The 15,262-nt window shown below is 34.1% G+C and overlaps 3 protein-coding genes across 4 annotated transcripts; 2 read left to right on the top strand and 1 right to left on the bottom strand.

Annotated features, from left to right (window-relative positions):
• Positions 1-859: 859 nt before the first annotated feature.
• On the bottom strand, positions 860-4,011 carry LOC106786457 (organic solute transporter subunit alpha-like). Its single transcript, XM_014747869.1, has 6 exons — positions 3,930-4,011; positions 2,665-2,860; positions 1,919-2,150; positions 1,695-1,851; positions 1,495-1,635; positions 860-1,363 (listed from the first exon to the last, which is right to left on the bottom strand). The coding sequence occupies exons 1-6, from the start codon at positions 4,009-4,011 to the stop codon at positions 1,182-1,184; spliced, it is 990 nt and encodes a 329-aa protein (XP_014603355.1). The 3' UTR covers positions 860-1,181.
• An 841-nt stretch (positions 4,012-4,852) lies between these two features.
• Positions 4,853-7,977, top strand: LOC106786504. Of its 2 annotated transcripts, none has more exons than XM_014747967.1 (3): positions 4,853-5,028; positions 5,646-7,500; positions 7,565-7,977. In XM_014747967.1, exons 1-3 carry the CDS (start codon positions 5,026-5,028, stop codon positions 7,891-7,893), a joined length of 2,187 nt encoding a protein of 728 aa, XP_014603453.1. In that variant the 5' UTR covers positions 4,853-5,025; the 3' UTR covers positions 7,894-7,977. The 2 variants fall into 2 exon arrangements, with proteins under 2 accessions (XP_014603453.1, XP_014603455.1); XM_014747969.1 differs by lacking the exon at positions 4,853-5,028 and adding an exon at positions 5,421-5,520.
• A 474-nt stretch (positions 7,978-8,451) lies between these two features.
• LOC106786456 lies at positions 8,452-15,261 on the top strand. The gene is made up of 15 exons (XM_014747867.1): positions 8,452-8,584; positions 8,675-9,185; positions 9,275-9,576; positions 9,656-9,963; positions 10,058-10,732; positions 10,801-11,055; positions 11,127-11,454; positions 11,527-12,366; positions 12,473-12,994; positions 13,051-13,262; positions 13,344-13,482; positions 13,557-13,837; positions 13,930-14,664; positions 14,736-14,889; positions 14,984-15,261. The coding sequence occupies exons 1-15, from the start codon at positions 8,452-8,454 to the stop codon at positions 15,178-15,180; spliced, it is 5,592 nt and encodes a 1,863-aa protein (XP_014603353.1). The 3' UTR covers positions 15,181-15,261.
• Position 15,262: the final 1 nt, after the last annotated feature.

Genomic DNA, 15,262 nt, shown 5'->3' with positions numbered 1-15,262 from the left:
GAAAGACGGAGAGAAGGATGCTGAAAGAACCACGAAAAAAAAAAAAAAGAAGAAGACGAGGAGAACGCGTTTTGTAGTTTTCGTGGGTCAGCCTGTGCAGGTAGGTAGGTAGGTAGGAAGGTAGGAAGGTAGGAAGGTAGGAAGGTAGGAAGGTAGGAAGGTAGGAAGGAAGGTAGGTAGTGGTCCTTTCAAATCGCTCCAAAAATGAGGGGGTACAAGATATACTCGAAGACCGCCGTGTAACGTCCTCTGCCCTTCCCTCCTTTCACTCTTCTAAGATGCTTCGCGATAAACGTTTACCGTGTCCTGTCCTTCCATCCAAGCTAAAGTAATCGACGAACATTTCGATGAAAATCAATTTTTATTTTTTTCCCTTGAATTTTCATTGTACGCTATGCAATTATTCGCATCGTCATATAGAAAACGATTTCAAGGATGAACATTATTCGCTAAAAGTTGACTCTTTCTTTTATACAAATTTTCGTCGGCAATAAAATAAATTCAATTGTTCAGCTCGAAGATAAAACGCCGGAGATAATAAGTAAAAAAGTGGCTGCTACTGTCTTATCAAAAGTTCTACGTTTATCTTATATACTACTTCTTGGCTCTTGAGTTAAAACATTTTTCTTTCAAGAATACGAAACCTTAAAACTACTTCGGCCGATAATGCAAAGTTATATTCTCGAATCTCGGCATCGGTCTCACTCGGAGACCTAAGTATCTACTTAAGTACCTCCCCATCGCCATTTATTTTCTTATTTTTCCTTACCATTCTAATTACCATTATAATTTCGAAATCGTTTCTTCCTTTTCAATCGTTCGGTATTCTTATTTCTTCTATTCTTTTTATTTACCGCTCTATTGTAAAAAGAAAATTAATATATATAAGGATATATCGTATAAAATAGAAAGGTAATTCTAATTGTCTCTGGCAACGATCAACTTTTTAAGGTACTCTGACAAAAATCGATCCACATATAAATACATACTTAAAAATATTTAAAAGAAGACTTTTTCTTTCGTAAGCTTTGATTGAAATATTGCACGAATTCCATTCAGGCCCAGAATGATTAACAAATAGTCTGTCTTTCTGTCTTTCTCTCTCTCTCTCTCTCTCTCTCTCTCTCTCTCTCTCTATTTGTAGATCTTGATACAAATAACGGAACGACCGTTCCGATTGTTCAAGAGATGGTCACTACAGCGATTTTGTTGGAAAGTTGTTCAGGTAAATCGTTTCTATTCTTGTCTTTCGACCGATCTGTTCTCGACGAATCTGCTTTTTTTTCCAGGTCAACGTAATAAAGGCACCTCGCTGCTATACAAAGCAGCAGCATCTCGATTAGCATCAGAGAACTTTGCGTCACTGAAATTATGAGAAGTAAGAGAAAGTAGCGATAATCGGTAAGGTGTTAAATACAAAAATATATATAGTATTGTAAAGAGAATGTCGAAAATAGAGAAAAATTTGGCAACGAAATTTCAATATACATTTACCGTTGGCAAAAATTTTTGGTGACAATGGCGGCCTGCAAGGAAAAATGCCAGTATTAACGAGTAGCTTGATAATAATAGATTGTAGCTTGGAAAAGACCATAGCCAGTTGGGATACCAAAGTCTTCAACCTCAGCTTGGCTTCTGTTGACAAAAAATAAAAAGCATTTACGTGCACGTAAATGAATGAAAATGTAATTTACCTGGAGCAACGACATTGAGACTCTTGTTGGTGATCGTTAAACCATATATGCCAATTAATATACTAATTAATGTGAATGGTTGAAACCAAATGAGGTAACTTGGTTCTACTTTTTGTTCATTCAAGGCGACAATTAGCATGATGAAGTACAGTAATCCCTGGAAAAAGATTTTCAATAAGATCCACCAAAATAAGAGAGAAAATAAATAAAGTAGACGGAGATACCTGTACGATGGGAAGTTGAAGAACGATCAATCGAATGACGGCCAGACGAGAGTCGATCATATCGAGTTTAGGAAAGGGCAAACATGGCCAACAGCAACAAGGACCAGTTCTTAGCAATAACGGGGGAGTTTTGTCAAGATTTCGTCGGCCAACGTCGATAAGAAGAAGAAAGACACGATAAAGCGCTATTGTCAAGAAAACTTGAATGATCGCCTCCGATAATAGTTGTGTTCTGAAATAGTAGATAAATAAAATGAAAAAAAAAAGAACCGCGTCAGACGGTATTCATGAATCTTATTCACGTGACAAATTTCCCGCCGTCATCTCCCGTCCCGTACCCGGCCGCCGACGTTTCGTTTTAAAGAAAAACAAAAAAAGGTCAACCGGAAAGATTTTTCGAAGAAGATTTTTGTAGGCACTCTCGAATAACAGGGATCTCTCATTTAGATAATGCAACTTTCTCTCTCGAATTTATTATTTCATTCTTGTCACTCTTTCATTCTCTCGAGTATATCTACAATTTTGATCTTAACTAAACTTTTACTATATATGTAATAATCAAATGCGACTGAATTAAAAGTTAATACAATAATCTACGTACAAGCAAAAGTGCTGACGTTTCTAATTCCGTATTGAATAAAAACAAGAGATAATTTCCATAATTGGAAGGTTAAAAGTAGTTTTATACGTACGATAGATTGGTAGATTTATTGTGGTTATAATTAAAAGGAATCATTTTTAATTACCTTGGTACCGCTATTATCATCAAACTACAAACACTCGCTATTGGATATACCGAGAAAATACTAACGATGTTAGATTTGTAAAGCCCCGTTTCTTTTTGCGAAAAAACATTGTAAATAGCGTCTATGGCAAAATATAATGTTATCAGCGAAAATGCAGTTCCTACAGATATCAGAGCAATTCCGAATGTACCCAAGCCTGAAACGACAAATAAAAATATCAAATAATTATATCGTCATCATCGATAAAATATTCAAGATTATGAGTTATTTAAAAAGGTTACTTTTTTTAAACGATTACTAAATTTCCAAGACACATATAGACTAATCCTCGTACGCGCATGAAACTGTGTCCATTACGTAAACGGAAATTATTTTTTGTACGCAATCGAAAATATGATAAGATTTTTTTTTAGATGATAAGATTTCATATAAATTGTTGATAAGATACGTTATAATCGCGTAAAAATTTAAAATTATAATATACAATGCATGTTTAACATTTCATTGATATCATTTTTATTTGTTAAATTAATAAATAATCGATATATTTCATTTGAATTTTGAAAATGACAGAGTAAACGAATGTTCAAGGAAAATAATCAAATGGAGAACGAATGAACAAAAGAAAATGGAATATTACTTGAAAGGCAAAGTCAAAGTTTTTTTTTAATACGCGACGTCTTTTTCTTTAAAATAGTATTTATAAAAAATGTGTCAATTTAAATATGATCTCGAAGCAAAACTTTCACTGGTGCGTCGTCTCTCACTCGTATTCCTTCAGTTGAATATGATAAAATGAACAAAATGACATACTTCAACTAGGTGATATATGAATTTACACGAGATAAATATTTAAGGTGTTCAAATTGAAATTGTATTCGTAGATTAGAAGAGCGCGACTAACAGAACATAGTTTTTCTATAATATTTACATTTTCGATCGATATTATTTGAAAAAACTCGTAGCACATTAATTCAAATAAAATTGAGAATGAATTAAATCACTCGATAAATATAAAAATAAAAATCACAATCGGGGGGAAATGATCGTAACACAATTTCGATGTATAATTCATTAGTATTGTTTTTCTTTTTTTTTTTTTTCAAGACTGTCGAAACAATTTGAATGCAAATAAAGCATTGTCATCGATTTGTTATATACTTATAAAATGCGAATTTAATTATCTCGCGTTCGTTGATTTTATTGAAAGAGAACAAGAATCGGCCGGAGAACAAATGATTTTGGAAAATAGAAAACAAACTTACTTTCTATATTCTCGATCGCAGATGGTATATAATCAGGAGTACAACTAACGTTCCAACGATGTAATTTCTCCGACAGTTCCATTTTATATATTTCACTATTGAATGATTCAATTATTTAATAGAAATATTCAAGTAATTGTTATAAAAAAGTATTTGCAAATTGTTAACGTTGGAAAGTTAGAAAGTTCGACGAACTTGCGTTGAAAAAAGTAAAGTTGCGTCTGGCAGATCGAAAAGGCAAGTCGGGACGCGATCCTAACGGTGAGAGTGACTCCCCACTTTTAACACCATTCGCATTATATTGTAATAACTAACTTCGAACGTTTTCTCTTTTCGCGCTTCAAATGACTTTGTTTTTTACAAATATCATTGTGCATCTTTATTTTATATGTAATATTAATTACGAATATGCATCTCGATTTATATAATGGAAATTGGAATTGTTTATTTGTCATTTATTCTAATAACAAACTGCAATTGAAATCTTGTATAAAAACCAAAATTCAAGCAATCAAAATTATTAATCGATTCGATAAGTTTTTCTCCTTTATTGATTTTTCGATTCTGACTTACCGACTATCTGCATTATCGATGATAGATATATTCCAGAAGTTAACTGTGATGGATAATACGGATTGCGATTATTATTGGGATTTATATTGGAATAAATGATTCCTAAATAAGGAAATTATAAAATCATGTGCAAGTACGAACAAATAAAAAGAGATGATCGAAATTGTTCAAAGAAGGGAGAAACTTGTAGATATTACCTTAAGAGGAATAACGTGAAAACGCAGAAAAACGTGTGAAGAAAGTGATGTCCCTTTCGTGAGATCTCACTTTCGAGATAAAAAGGATTCGTTCAAAGAAAGAATTGGTTCGTCTTTAATCTAAGGGAAAATGAAGAAGAGGAGATAGAAGGCTGGTGGAATGGAAGCTCGAACGACAGTCGAACGTGCGTGAGTGCACCGATAGGACGACAGAACGAAGTGGCTAACACAAGTTCCAAGAGAGAGAGAGAGAGTTATTTAAGAAAGTAGGTTCTTAAGTAGTACGGTCAGTTTACGATTGCTTCTGCGGACGATCGCTTCCAGCAATGGTAAGTTTTTCTTTTTCATATTGTTTTTTATCGATCATCCTTCAGAAAAATCCTCAAATTCTGATCCGACGATGAAACAACCCTCGGCCCCGTTAAATCCAATTATTCGCTTTCTACGATAAATGATTCTTTTATATCGTAATTAGAAAAGTTAACTTTCTTTCTGGAGAATGATTTCTTTTAAGTCTAACATCTATCCTGACTATTGCAACATTTATCGACAATGTTTTTAATAAATTTGCATACATTGTAACACAATATGTGTCATGGACCAATAATCTAGTGCAAAGTAAGAAAAACAGTAGAAATCGTTGACTTGCGTATATAATTAACTATGTCGGTACAAGGATCAAATGGTGCGTACGTTGGATCGACTAACAGTACTTTCTCGATCGAAGTTTAGTTCAGTTCCAAGGATATTTTATTTTGCAAGAGTTCTCGATTAACATCTTTAATATTACGCCTCAAAATTGATCACGTAACTCGATAATGGTAATAATCATTGATTTGGCAATTATTTATTTCAATGGCATATACCTATTTCGTCATTTCTGAATAATAAAAATCATTGGATGGTCGATTAAACGAAACGATTGATTGAACATCTTTATTTTCAGATTTTAATCGTCTACGTTGTTTTACTCCTCGGTATAAATCATGTCGAATCGGAGGAACTACCAACGATATTCGAGGTAGAAAATTCGATCAATCGAACGATCGATCAAGTTGAAAGATTGATCAATGAAAATCCAAATTTGCCTCGACTATCTCGGAACGACATCGTTGATATTTTGTACAACATCACGTCGAAGGACTCGGAAGCTTACGAGAATAAAGATCAAATCGAGAAAGCTCGGAAAATGTATCAAAGAGCTTTAATGGTTGTTTTACCTTACAAGGCGAGAGAATCTTTGGAAAATTTGAAAGATTTGTATACGAAAGCACCGATTGTTCAAATGCTATCGGATTCGGCTAGCGGCGAACGTCTCGAAATGGTTTTAAACGATCGATCGAAAGAAAGTAACAGCGAATCATCGGAATCGACGGATAATATCCTAGACAAAAGTAGATATAAAAATCATCGTGAAATTTATTCGGACGTTAGGTCTAAAGAATCCTTGAAAGAGACTCTAACTCCTGGCTCGGCACCAATGAGATTTAGTTTCAACTTGGATAGCCTGCAAACGAATCATCATTATCCTACACGAGAAACAACAAGGATCGACGATCATCCAATATTTCTTCCTACGACTAGGAAGACGATCAACGACGATCAAGTCGAAGACATCAACGTAGTTCTCGATAAGGAAACGTCCAGTTCGGAAGAGTTGGCGATCGATTTGGGCCCGAAACAAGACATTCTTTATTCAAATCAATGGCATTATAATGCGCCACCGCCCCAAAGCATTCCCAATGAAAGTAAGGAAGAGTTCTCCTTCGGTGAAATTCAACAAGAAGAGAAGGAATCTTCAAAGATTTTTGTAACTCCGCTCGCGTTGACTTCGCAAACGTCGAAATACAATACAACGTTGGCTTTAAACTCTGGCGGATTTCGCGATGCTACATCGACTACCGAAAGAATTTCGACCGAACCAACGACGAAACTACGAGTTATGGATTTGTTAGCTTCGATCGGCTTGCGCCCGGAGAACGAGGAAAACCTTGACAATGTTTTCCCGATTAATCAATCGAACGTTAGCTACGAAAATGGCATCGTTTCTCTAGATGCGGACAAACCAGATTCACCGTTGATAGAGAATCAAAATACTTTTCGGACAGGTAGTTTTGATTTGAACAAAGGTATGGAAAATTTAACACCCGACTTAAGACTGCTCTTTCAAAGGTTCGGCTTTGAGAGTACGCAGGATCGTCAATCGCCTAGCATAACTACGACCACTCGCACAACCACGAATTTGTATAGAAATTTTAAACCGTTGCCAACGTCCACCGTTCAAGACGAAGAGATGAAAGAATTTTTATCAAGATTCGGTCTTGGCGTTAACAGACAACGAAAGGCTATGAAAAGTACAGTTCCATCGGTGATCGAAGCTGTTCCAATTAACATGAGAACGGTTTTACAAAATATCGGATTGATCTCGAATTCTCGTAGGAATTCCAAAAATTCTCTTCATTATTCGGAAGAGACCAAAACTACACCCAAGTATCACGTTTTCAAACCGCACGAAACGATTTTTAAGAATGACAACGAAAGATCGAAAATCAACGAACTTTTAGATACCGTTAAATTGGTTCAAGAAGGTAAAGCTGATACCAAGGATGTTGAAAAAGTTGCCAGTGATTTACTGAAGAATACGAGGACATTGTCAGTTGGTCCAGATCCTTTAAGTTTAGATGAAATTATTCGAGTCTACAGTGAGGATCTTAAAAATGAAGTGAAGAGACAAAAAGACGATGCTCAAAGTTCCACGAGTGAAGGGAATTCTCCTACTTCAACTACGATCTCTTCAATCGGTAATTGACATATATCTTTTTATTATGAAATTATGTGCGAACACTAATGATTTTTACGCGTTAGAAACAACGACGCTAATGGATTCTGCAAAAGAAGCGGCCGGACTAAATGAGACGACAGCAACGACGGAATCGGAGCCAATGCTTACTACTACTACTACTACGGCGACAACAATCACTAATACTAATCTGATAGACTTGGAAAATTCATTCGGTGGAAGTACACGAGCACCGGATCCAGTCTTACCAGCCAGAAGAAAAACTGGTTTATACTTTTTGGTGGATTGGAACACGTTTCTCGAAGTTGGCGAAGAAGGTAGCGAAAAGATCAATTTAAGGTTTCAACCAAAAGTCGGTGATAGGTCAAGATTTTTGCCAGTAACTGTACCCTGAATGTAAACGAGATCATGCGAATCTCATGAGCGTTATATAAAACGAGTGAAACGTACGCGTTATATGATACATTTCTTAGAAAGTACCTTTTCTATTTATTATACTTCATAATTGTTAATAATTATCTATTATATAATATTGTATATAAGAAAAGTTTTTTCATTATAAGTGATGGTGATAAAAAAAAAAAAAGGGATTCGATACAATACTCAGTCAATTAAACGTAATTACCTAAAATCGATCTAAATGCCGAACCCTTTTTTTTCTTCACTACGTATTTAATTTTGACTATCTGTTCTCTTAGTTCTTATAATTAATGAGAATATAAATAAAAGTACTATTTACTTGCTTGTTACCCAATTACTACTCGTTAGATTCATTAATCTATAAATATTATGAGTCAATAAAGTCGAATTTAGAAGAAAGTAATCGAAGGAAATCGATCGAAGGATTTCAGTATTCGCGAATATGTTTCCTCGTTCGTCGTTACTAGTTATTATCTTTCTTTTCGTTCTTCGATTCGAAACGACAAAATGTTATCGAAATGGTATCGAAGAAATGTTAAGAAAAGAAAAGGAAATTTTAAATATCACTGGGAAATCTTTACAACGTCGTTCACAGAATTCCATGGACATAAATACTTTCATTTGGCAGGAGTATGAATTTGGAACGAATGCCGGGAATCGAGACGGTAATTTATTTCTATAATATAATTTGTATGCATAGAGAGAGAATTTCTCGGTATGAATATTGTTTAAATCTTGATGAAATCTCTTGACAGAAGTCGTAATAACGAATATCTCGATCGAAGAGGATTTAAGATTACCACGAAGCGAATGTCATTGGATCTTATTTGAAAGCAATGGAAACAATTATTTAGCCTGTTCGAGTGAAAGAACGTTATTTTTGTATACCCTCGATATAAAGGGTAAACTAACGACATCAAATTTTGCCGAATTTAATATAGACGGACGGGTGTTAACTTTTACATTGATCGATGTAGAAAGTACGACAAAATTACGCGAACGAAATGATATCATTGCTGTTGTGTGCGTTGAAAAAAATGCCACGACGAGTTTGCAATGGTATCGAATTTATAATCAAGAATTTGAATTATTTCGTACCTGGAATATAGAACGGCCAGCTAAAGATATACAATTTGTTAGATATCGAAATAAAAACAAATTATTGTTGCTATTTAACAGAGATGATTACGAGATTACGCGTATTATCTCGGTAATTGATATTTATAGTTTCAGTATCGATTTCGTCAAAAAGGACTATCACTTTTGGTAATTATAATATAATATTATGCAATATATAGATAATTGCAAATTTAGATATGCAATAGATAGATAAACATTAATCTATAATTGTAAAGGTTGACTCAAGAGATACAAGCTTCCTCGATACGCGATATGCAATTATGTAAAGTATACGAGCACACGGTGCTAGCACTTCTTGGCAAAAATGAAGTTTTCCTTTACGAACAGAAAGAGAACGATGACGATTATGGAACGTTCGAATTATGGCAAACGATTAAATCTAACAATTTAAATAATTTCATTTGCTTCGAGAGCGGTCACGCTCAATACTTGGCTACTTCTGGAAAAGAATCCGCGTTGTTTTATTTTGCGGATAATGCATTCCAATACAATTCCAAGACGGAAAATATTTTTAACGGTAAAAACATTTTCTCTATTTAGATAATATAACGATTGTGAAAAATGTTGCACAATAATAAGGCGAATAAACGAATTAGCTTTTTCAGAGATTGCTTGGGTCGAAGAAATTCCTGTCGAAACGTACAGAGACGAGTCATTGTTGTTAATACAATTGCTCGATTCTACGATCTATGCTTTAACTTGGCAAGGTGATCATCGATTCAAAGTAACATCCTTGCCCAACGTTTTACTTAATAATTTCGATCTCTCTAATGTGACCAGTATTCCAAGATACGGATTCGTATCTGGAAATGTATTTGCCAAAATCGATACGAAACTTAATCAACTTTCCAGCCCTATCGAAGATAAAATTATCAGAATGATGGAGGCAAAAGCGTTATTACAAGTACGATATTTTTTAAGTTATCTTTTCATTTGTATATTTTTCAAATTGAACTCTAAGCAGCAAACCTATTTTTTAGGAGATATTGAATAAACAGGAACAAATCATCAACGAGATCGATGAAAGATTTGATCTGATAGATCATATAAATTATACCCAAATCAAATCATTGAACGCGTCTAAGATAATAACAACGAATTTAAGCATGGAAAACGACGTATCTTATACGATCAATTTGGATTCGAAAAATTTAACACGCGAGGACATAATAACCAATATGACTTTAATCAACAAATCTTTACGAGATTTAACAGAACGATGTAACACTTTGAAATTGGATTTACAATATGGATCCGATGAAGATTCGATGCTCGTAGTCGATGATCTAAATATTTCCGGAGATCTAAGACTTCGTGGAAATCTTTACGTCGAAGAATTTTCAACGAATTCCTTGAATGATCTACCGATGTTACAAATATTACAACAGTATCTAACCAATGATTCCCGTGATGCCGTCGTAAATGGGGAAAAATCATTCTCTGATATCGAAGCAACGAATGCGGTGATTCGAAAGATCAATGGTATACCGTTCGAACAAATTATGTTCGAAGAATCGAAAGTTCATTATTCGAATATGAATATGTCTAATAAGATCTACGACCTAACGATAGATGGACACTTGACTTTTTCTAAGATAAATAATATCAAGTGGGAAAATATTGTCTGGAAAAATAAATTGGCTTTTATACCGGATAAAACTACGATCAATGGAGTACGTACCTATGCGTATATATCCAAGTATTTCATAATATATCAATAATTTGTAATAAATTGTTGCAGAAAATTGAAGGTAACTACGTCAATGCGAGAATCGTGAACGATTTAAGTTATCCTTACGATTACGTGTTAGAGGAAGGCTCCATTCCTGTCCACGTTACCGGGATAAAGAACTTTGATCGATTGACCGTCCAAACTTTATCCCAAGTCTCGAGCATAAACGATATTGCCATAGACGAGTTCGTTACCCTCGACAACGATCACATTTTCAATCGAAATATCACCTTCCGCAACATAACTGTTCTTGGATCATTCACGGTATTATGCCTCTCGAGATTTATCAAATACGTTTCGCGTGTCTTTATTTTTTCTTCATACGATTATTGCAGATCGATGCTAACATTAGTGGATTTAATGTATCTCAACTAAAGCAGGAAGCATTGATCAACGAAACTCAAAGCTTAACTTCTAACGTTATTTTGTACAATTTGACCGTGTTGGGTAATGTTTACTTGGAGGATTCAATAAATGCCAACGATTGGTCAGACTTTGAGGATCTTTTATCGATAAACGATTCTAGAGTCGAGATCCTTGGAAAAAAGGATTTTAGGGGCAACGTTGCGATCGATGGATCATCCATCTATATCACTTCTAATAAGATCAACGGACATGCTATCGAAGAATTTCTTACTTTGGACACCGATCAAACATTCACGAGTGAGTATTCGTTTGTAAATCGGATTTACTCAAGGAACAACAATTCAATCAATTTATTGATATAATAAACAGGTTTGAAAGAAATATCAGATAACGTAACTTTCGGGGAAATCTCTAACGAATTTGCAAACAATCTAAGGAAAATTCTCGAAGAAGAGACGAAGGAAAATTCGCATTGTACGAATAAAAGCGTCATTTTGGAAAATACTTTGATCGTCGACGATCTATCGTTCGATATTTTAAACGACAATATCACGAGCGATACGTTCAAGCAACAACTTAATCTAACTTTTCGAAATGTCTCCTTCAACGATTTAACGGTTAATAAATTAAACGTGCAAGAGATCACTCCAATATTCGTCAATAATGTTAATTTGAGTGATTTCATTGAATTTGCCGTAACTAGATCGACGATGCAAAATGTAAGTGTTAATTGTTCGTTCGAACGATTGCAAGTAGAAAATCTGGAAATCGAACGTTTCAATGGAATGTCGATTAAAGGATGGAACGATTTGATAGATCAGTTGCATCGATCTTATCGGGACATTTTCGATCCTAACATTGCTACGCTAGAATCTATCATCGTCAAAGGAATGATCGATGCGTCCTCGATAAATGGAATATCATTGGATAAAATGTACGATCCGTCAACTATGGGAACGGTGATCTACGAAAATGGTCTCTACGTAGAAAACCTGACTGTATTAGGTTTCATAAACAATTTCAATATCAGCGAACTCGTGAAAAATGCTGTCCTCAAAATAGACGATGAAATCGTGATAAACGATGTGAAAGAATTTGAAAATATTCATTGCAAATTACTACAAATGAAATCATTCAATGGGCACGATGTTAACAATATTCTAGATCCATACAAGGATCAAGACTTAACTGGTCCTGTCGTGATAAATGGTAAGACATATCAAAAAAAATATGATTTTATTAATAATAATAAATAGAAATTATATAGACTAAGGCTAGTACCAGTAAATCATGTATCACGTTCCATTATCTGCAGGCACTGCAAACGTTGTTGGAAGTTTCGATGCAAGAGGAAAGATCCAAAATAAATTATACTTTCGCGATTTAATAAATAGATTTAGAAAATTAAACGACGAAACCTGCGAGTTAAACGTAAATGTCAGATTTGTCAGTGCGATAGAAATAATTGATCTTAAAATGAATGGTACGATCGATGGAATAGATTTCAACGAATTAGTTGATTCTATAGTGTTGAAAAATGAAGATAACGTAACTTTGTCGGGAGGTAAACGTTTGAAAGGATCGTTGATGTTAAACGAATCGTTTGTAATCATCGACGAAGCTATCAACGATATCAATTTAAAAAGATTTTATGAAAAAGCCATTTTCATCGACGAACCTTTGACAATGAATTCTAGCGTCGTTTTTCTTCAGGATATCGTCCTGAAGAAAAATCTGGATGTCGTTGAAAATTTGGACGTTAACTGGATCGGTGGAGTCGATATCGACAACTTGAAAGATGTCGTTGTTTATCTGAATCTGCCTTATTTTTTCCCCGGTAACTATACGCTGTTTTCTCTGAAATAAATAAATACACGATTGCTTTATTTTTAGCTCCAACGACGTTCACGAGTATTAACTTCATTGGCGACGCGAGCATAAAACATTGGAATAACATAGATATGAGCTCGGTAATAGTATTACCTGCTGATCAGATAATATCGAACGAATTTATTCGAGCTTTTAATATCACCGTAGAAGATATCGACATCCGAAGAAATATAAACGAACGCAACTTGAACGAAATTTATACGGACACTTTGATGGTAACTATTATACTTCAATCTTTTTATCCTAATCTTTGACCTATCTTGAAATAAATTAATAATTGTATTATTTCTATATAGAAAATCGGTAATCAAAATGTTACTGGAAATCTAACGTTTCTTGGCAAAGTTCTCATGCGTCACGATTTTAATCCTCGTCTCATGAATCACGTGAATCCGAAACAAATTGTACTCGTAAATACCAACGACACTATCATTGGTACATTTATGAATTATTATTCGATGACAATCGATATCCGATTCTAATGGCATGTGATGATTTTTCCTTTCTAGGAAATGTCGAGTTTGAAAAAGAAGTAGTTTTAAACGGATCTCTAAGAGTTTTAGATCGTTTCAATGAAATAGATTTAATTGGTTGGCAAGCAACTGCAGTAACTACGAATCATCTATCGGACCAATTAATCTCTGGAAAATGGAAAATACGTGGAAAGGTTTATTTAAAAGGCAGCATCTTTACGAACGGTGGACTCTTAAATGGATTCAACTCGACCGAATTAGCCGATTTGTTGGAACAAAATCAAATGGCAATGGAAACATCTTTAACTGAATCGACGGTACGTCAAAATGATATCGACTGTGCGATAGAGAGTAGAAATGTAGACTTCTACAAGAACTAATCACATTTATTATTTTCCCTCTTTGCCAGACAAACTTGTCTAATCTATGCAGAAACGTAGTAAACCTGCAGTACCATGCAAAATCTCAAATCTACAAATTCAACGCTTTCGAGTATTTGCAAGAAACGATTGAATTAAAACACCATTTACTAAGCGTTCATTATTTCGAAATACAAAATCTCGATTTACTTTTAATAAGTTACGAGTCTTGCCACTTGGATGCTTATCAATATAATGGAAAAATATTCAAATTAATAGCGAGCATTCCTAATTTTGGATACGTCCAAAATTGGATAACATTGAATCACAACGATTCGTTGTATTTTCTCGTTACGGGAAAACAAAAGTGTGCAAGAAATTCGACAAATTTATGGAAACTCGATAATAATGAATTCGTTCACGTATATCAATTTGAAGATGTCCAAGACGTGAAAAAATTCAACAACGATACATTTTTATTATTGTTCGCTGATCGTTTGGAAAGTCGAACTATCCAACAAATATATAATAACGAATCGTTCCGATCGAATCCGAATTATTACGTTACTAACGTCGAAGATCACCCTTTGAAATTTGTTTCCAATACAGATAGAATATTACTGAACAATCGATATTCGATCTACGAGCTCGATAAATCTCTTACAAGTTATACATTTTCAAACAATCGCTTGAGATCGAGCGAGATTTTGTCTATGAAAGTAGGAATCTTTGAAAAAGAATACTTTCTGCATTACAATCCAAATTTCACCAGGGATAACATATTCGTAAGTTAAGAAGAAAAGCAGCAATATTTAACGTTAACAAAAATGCATCATTACTTTTTTTGCATTGTTAGATCAGCGATAACGATTTGAACGAAACTAAAGTTCTACAAATAATACCAACGAACAACCCATCCTCATTTTCGATCATTCATTTTGAAGGATCGCTCGAAATGTTACTCATTTTTATTGAAAATAATAAAAGTCTGAAAGTTTATGAATATAAAGGTACGTTGATAATAAAATCTCAAATAGAAAAATAATGAACGTAAGTCCATATGGATCCACATGATATTCAAATGAAAGATCATTTTGATTGCAGGCATCCAAGGTTTTGTTCATCGAGATACTATTAAAATTCAAGCTGAAAAGATTTCGATATTGAAAATACTTAAGTATAATAACATGGCGAGGAGACATTGTTTAGCAGTCATCGATAAAAATCGATTAACAATATTAGAAGCTAAAATGCATGGAGAAAGATTAGATATGCATAAATTGCCATGTATTTTACCTTAAATATCGATGCGATCGCGGTTTATATATTTTATATATTTATTCTTAATCAATAATTAATATTATGTTTAATAGAAAACTATAT

This window comes from Polistes canadensis, unplaced genomic scaffold, assembly GCF_001313835.1.
Source record: "Polistes canadensis isolate GaletaPanama2010 unplaced genomic scaffold, ASM131383v1 scaffold_75, whole genome shotgun sequence".
NCBI classification, from domain to species: domain Eukaryota; kingdom Metazoa; phylum Arthropoda; class Insecta; order Hymenoptera; family Vespidae; genus Polistes; species Polistes canadensis.
Note: the sequence above shows the minus strand (reverse complement) of the source record. Positions and strands in the feature narration are given on the sequence as shown.

Coding starts and splice junctions, on each gene's coding strand:
- LOC106786457 (XM_014747869.1), bottom strand. CDS start 4,011: ATGGAACTGTCGGAGAAATTACATCGTTGGAACGTTAGTTGTACTCCT. Junction 2,861..3,929: donor TGCGATCGAGAATATAGAAA/GTAAGTTTGTTT, acceptor TTGTCGTTTCAG/GCTTGGGTACATTCGGAATT. Junction 1,636..1,694: donor TCTCAATGTCGTTGCTCCAG/GTAAATTACATT, acceptor TTTTGTCAACAG/AAGCCAAGCTGAGGTTGAAG.
- LOC106786456 (XM_014747867.1), top strand. CDS start 8,452: ATGTTAAGAAAAGAAAAGGAAATTTTAAATATCACTGGGAAATCTTTA. Junction 9,186..9,274: donor AAAAAGGACTATCACTTTTG/GTAATTATAATA, acceptor ATAATTGTAAAG/GTTGACTCAAGAGATACAAG. Junction 13,483..13,556: donor TACCAACGACACTATCATTG/GTACATTTATGA, acceptor TTTCCTTTCTAG/GAAATGTCGAGTTTGAAAAA.
- LOC106786504 (XM_014747967.1), top strand. Junction 7,501..7,564: donor AACTACGATCTCTTCAATCG/GTAATTGACATA, acceptor TTTACGCGTTAG/AAACAACGACGCTAATGGAT.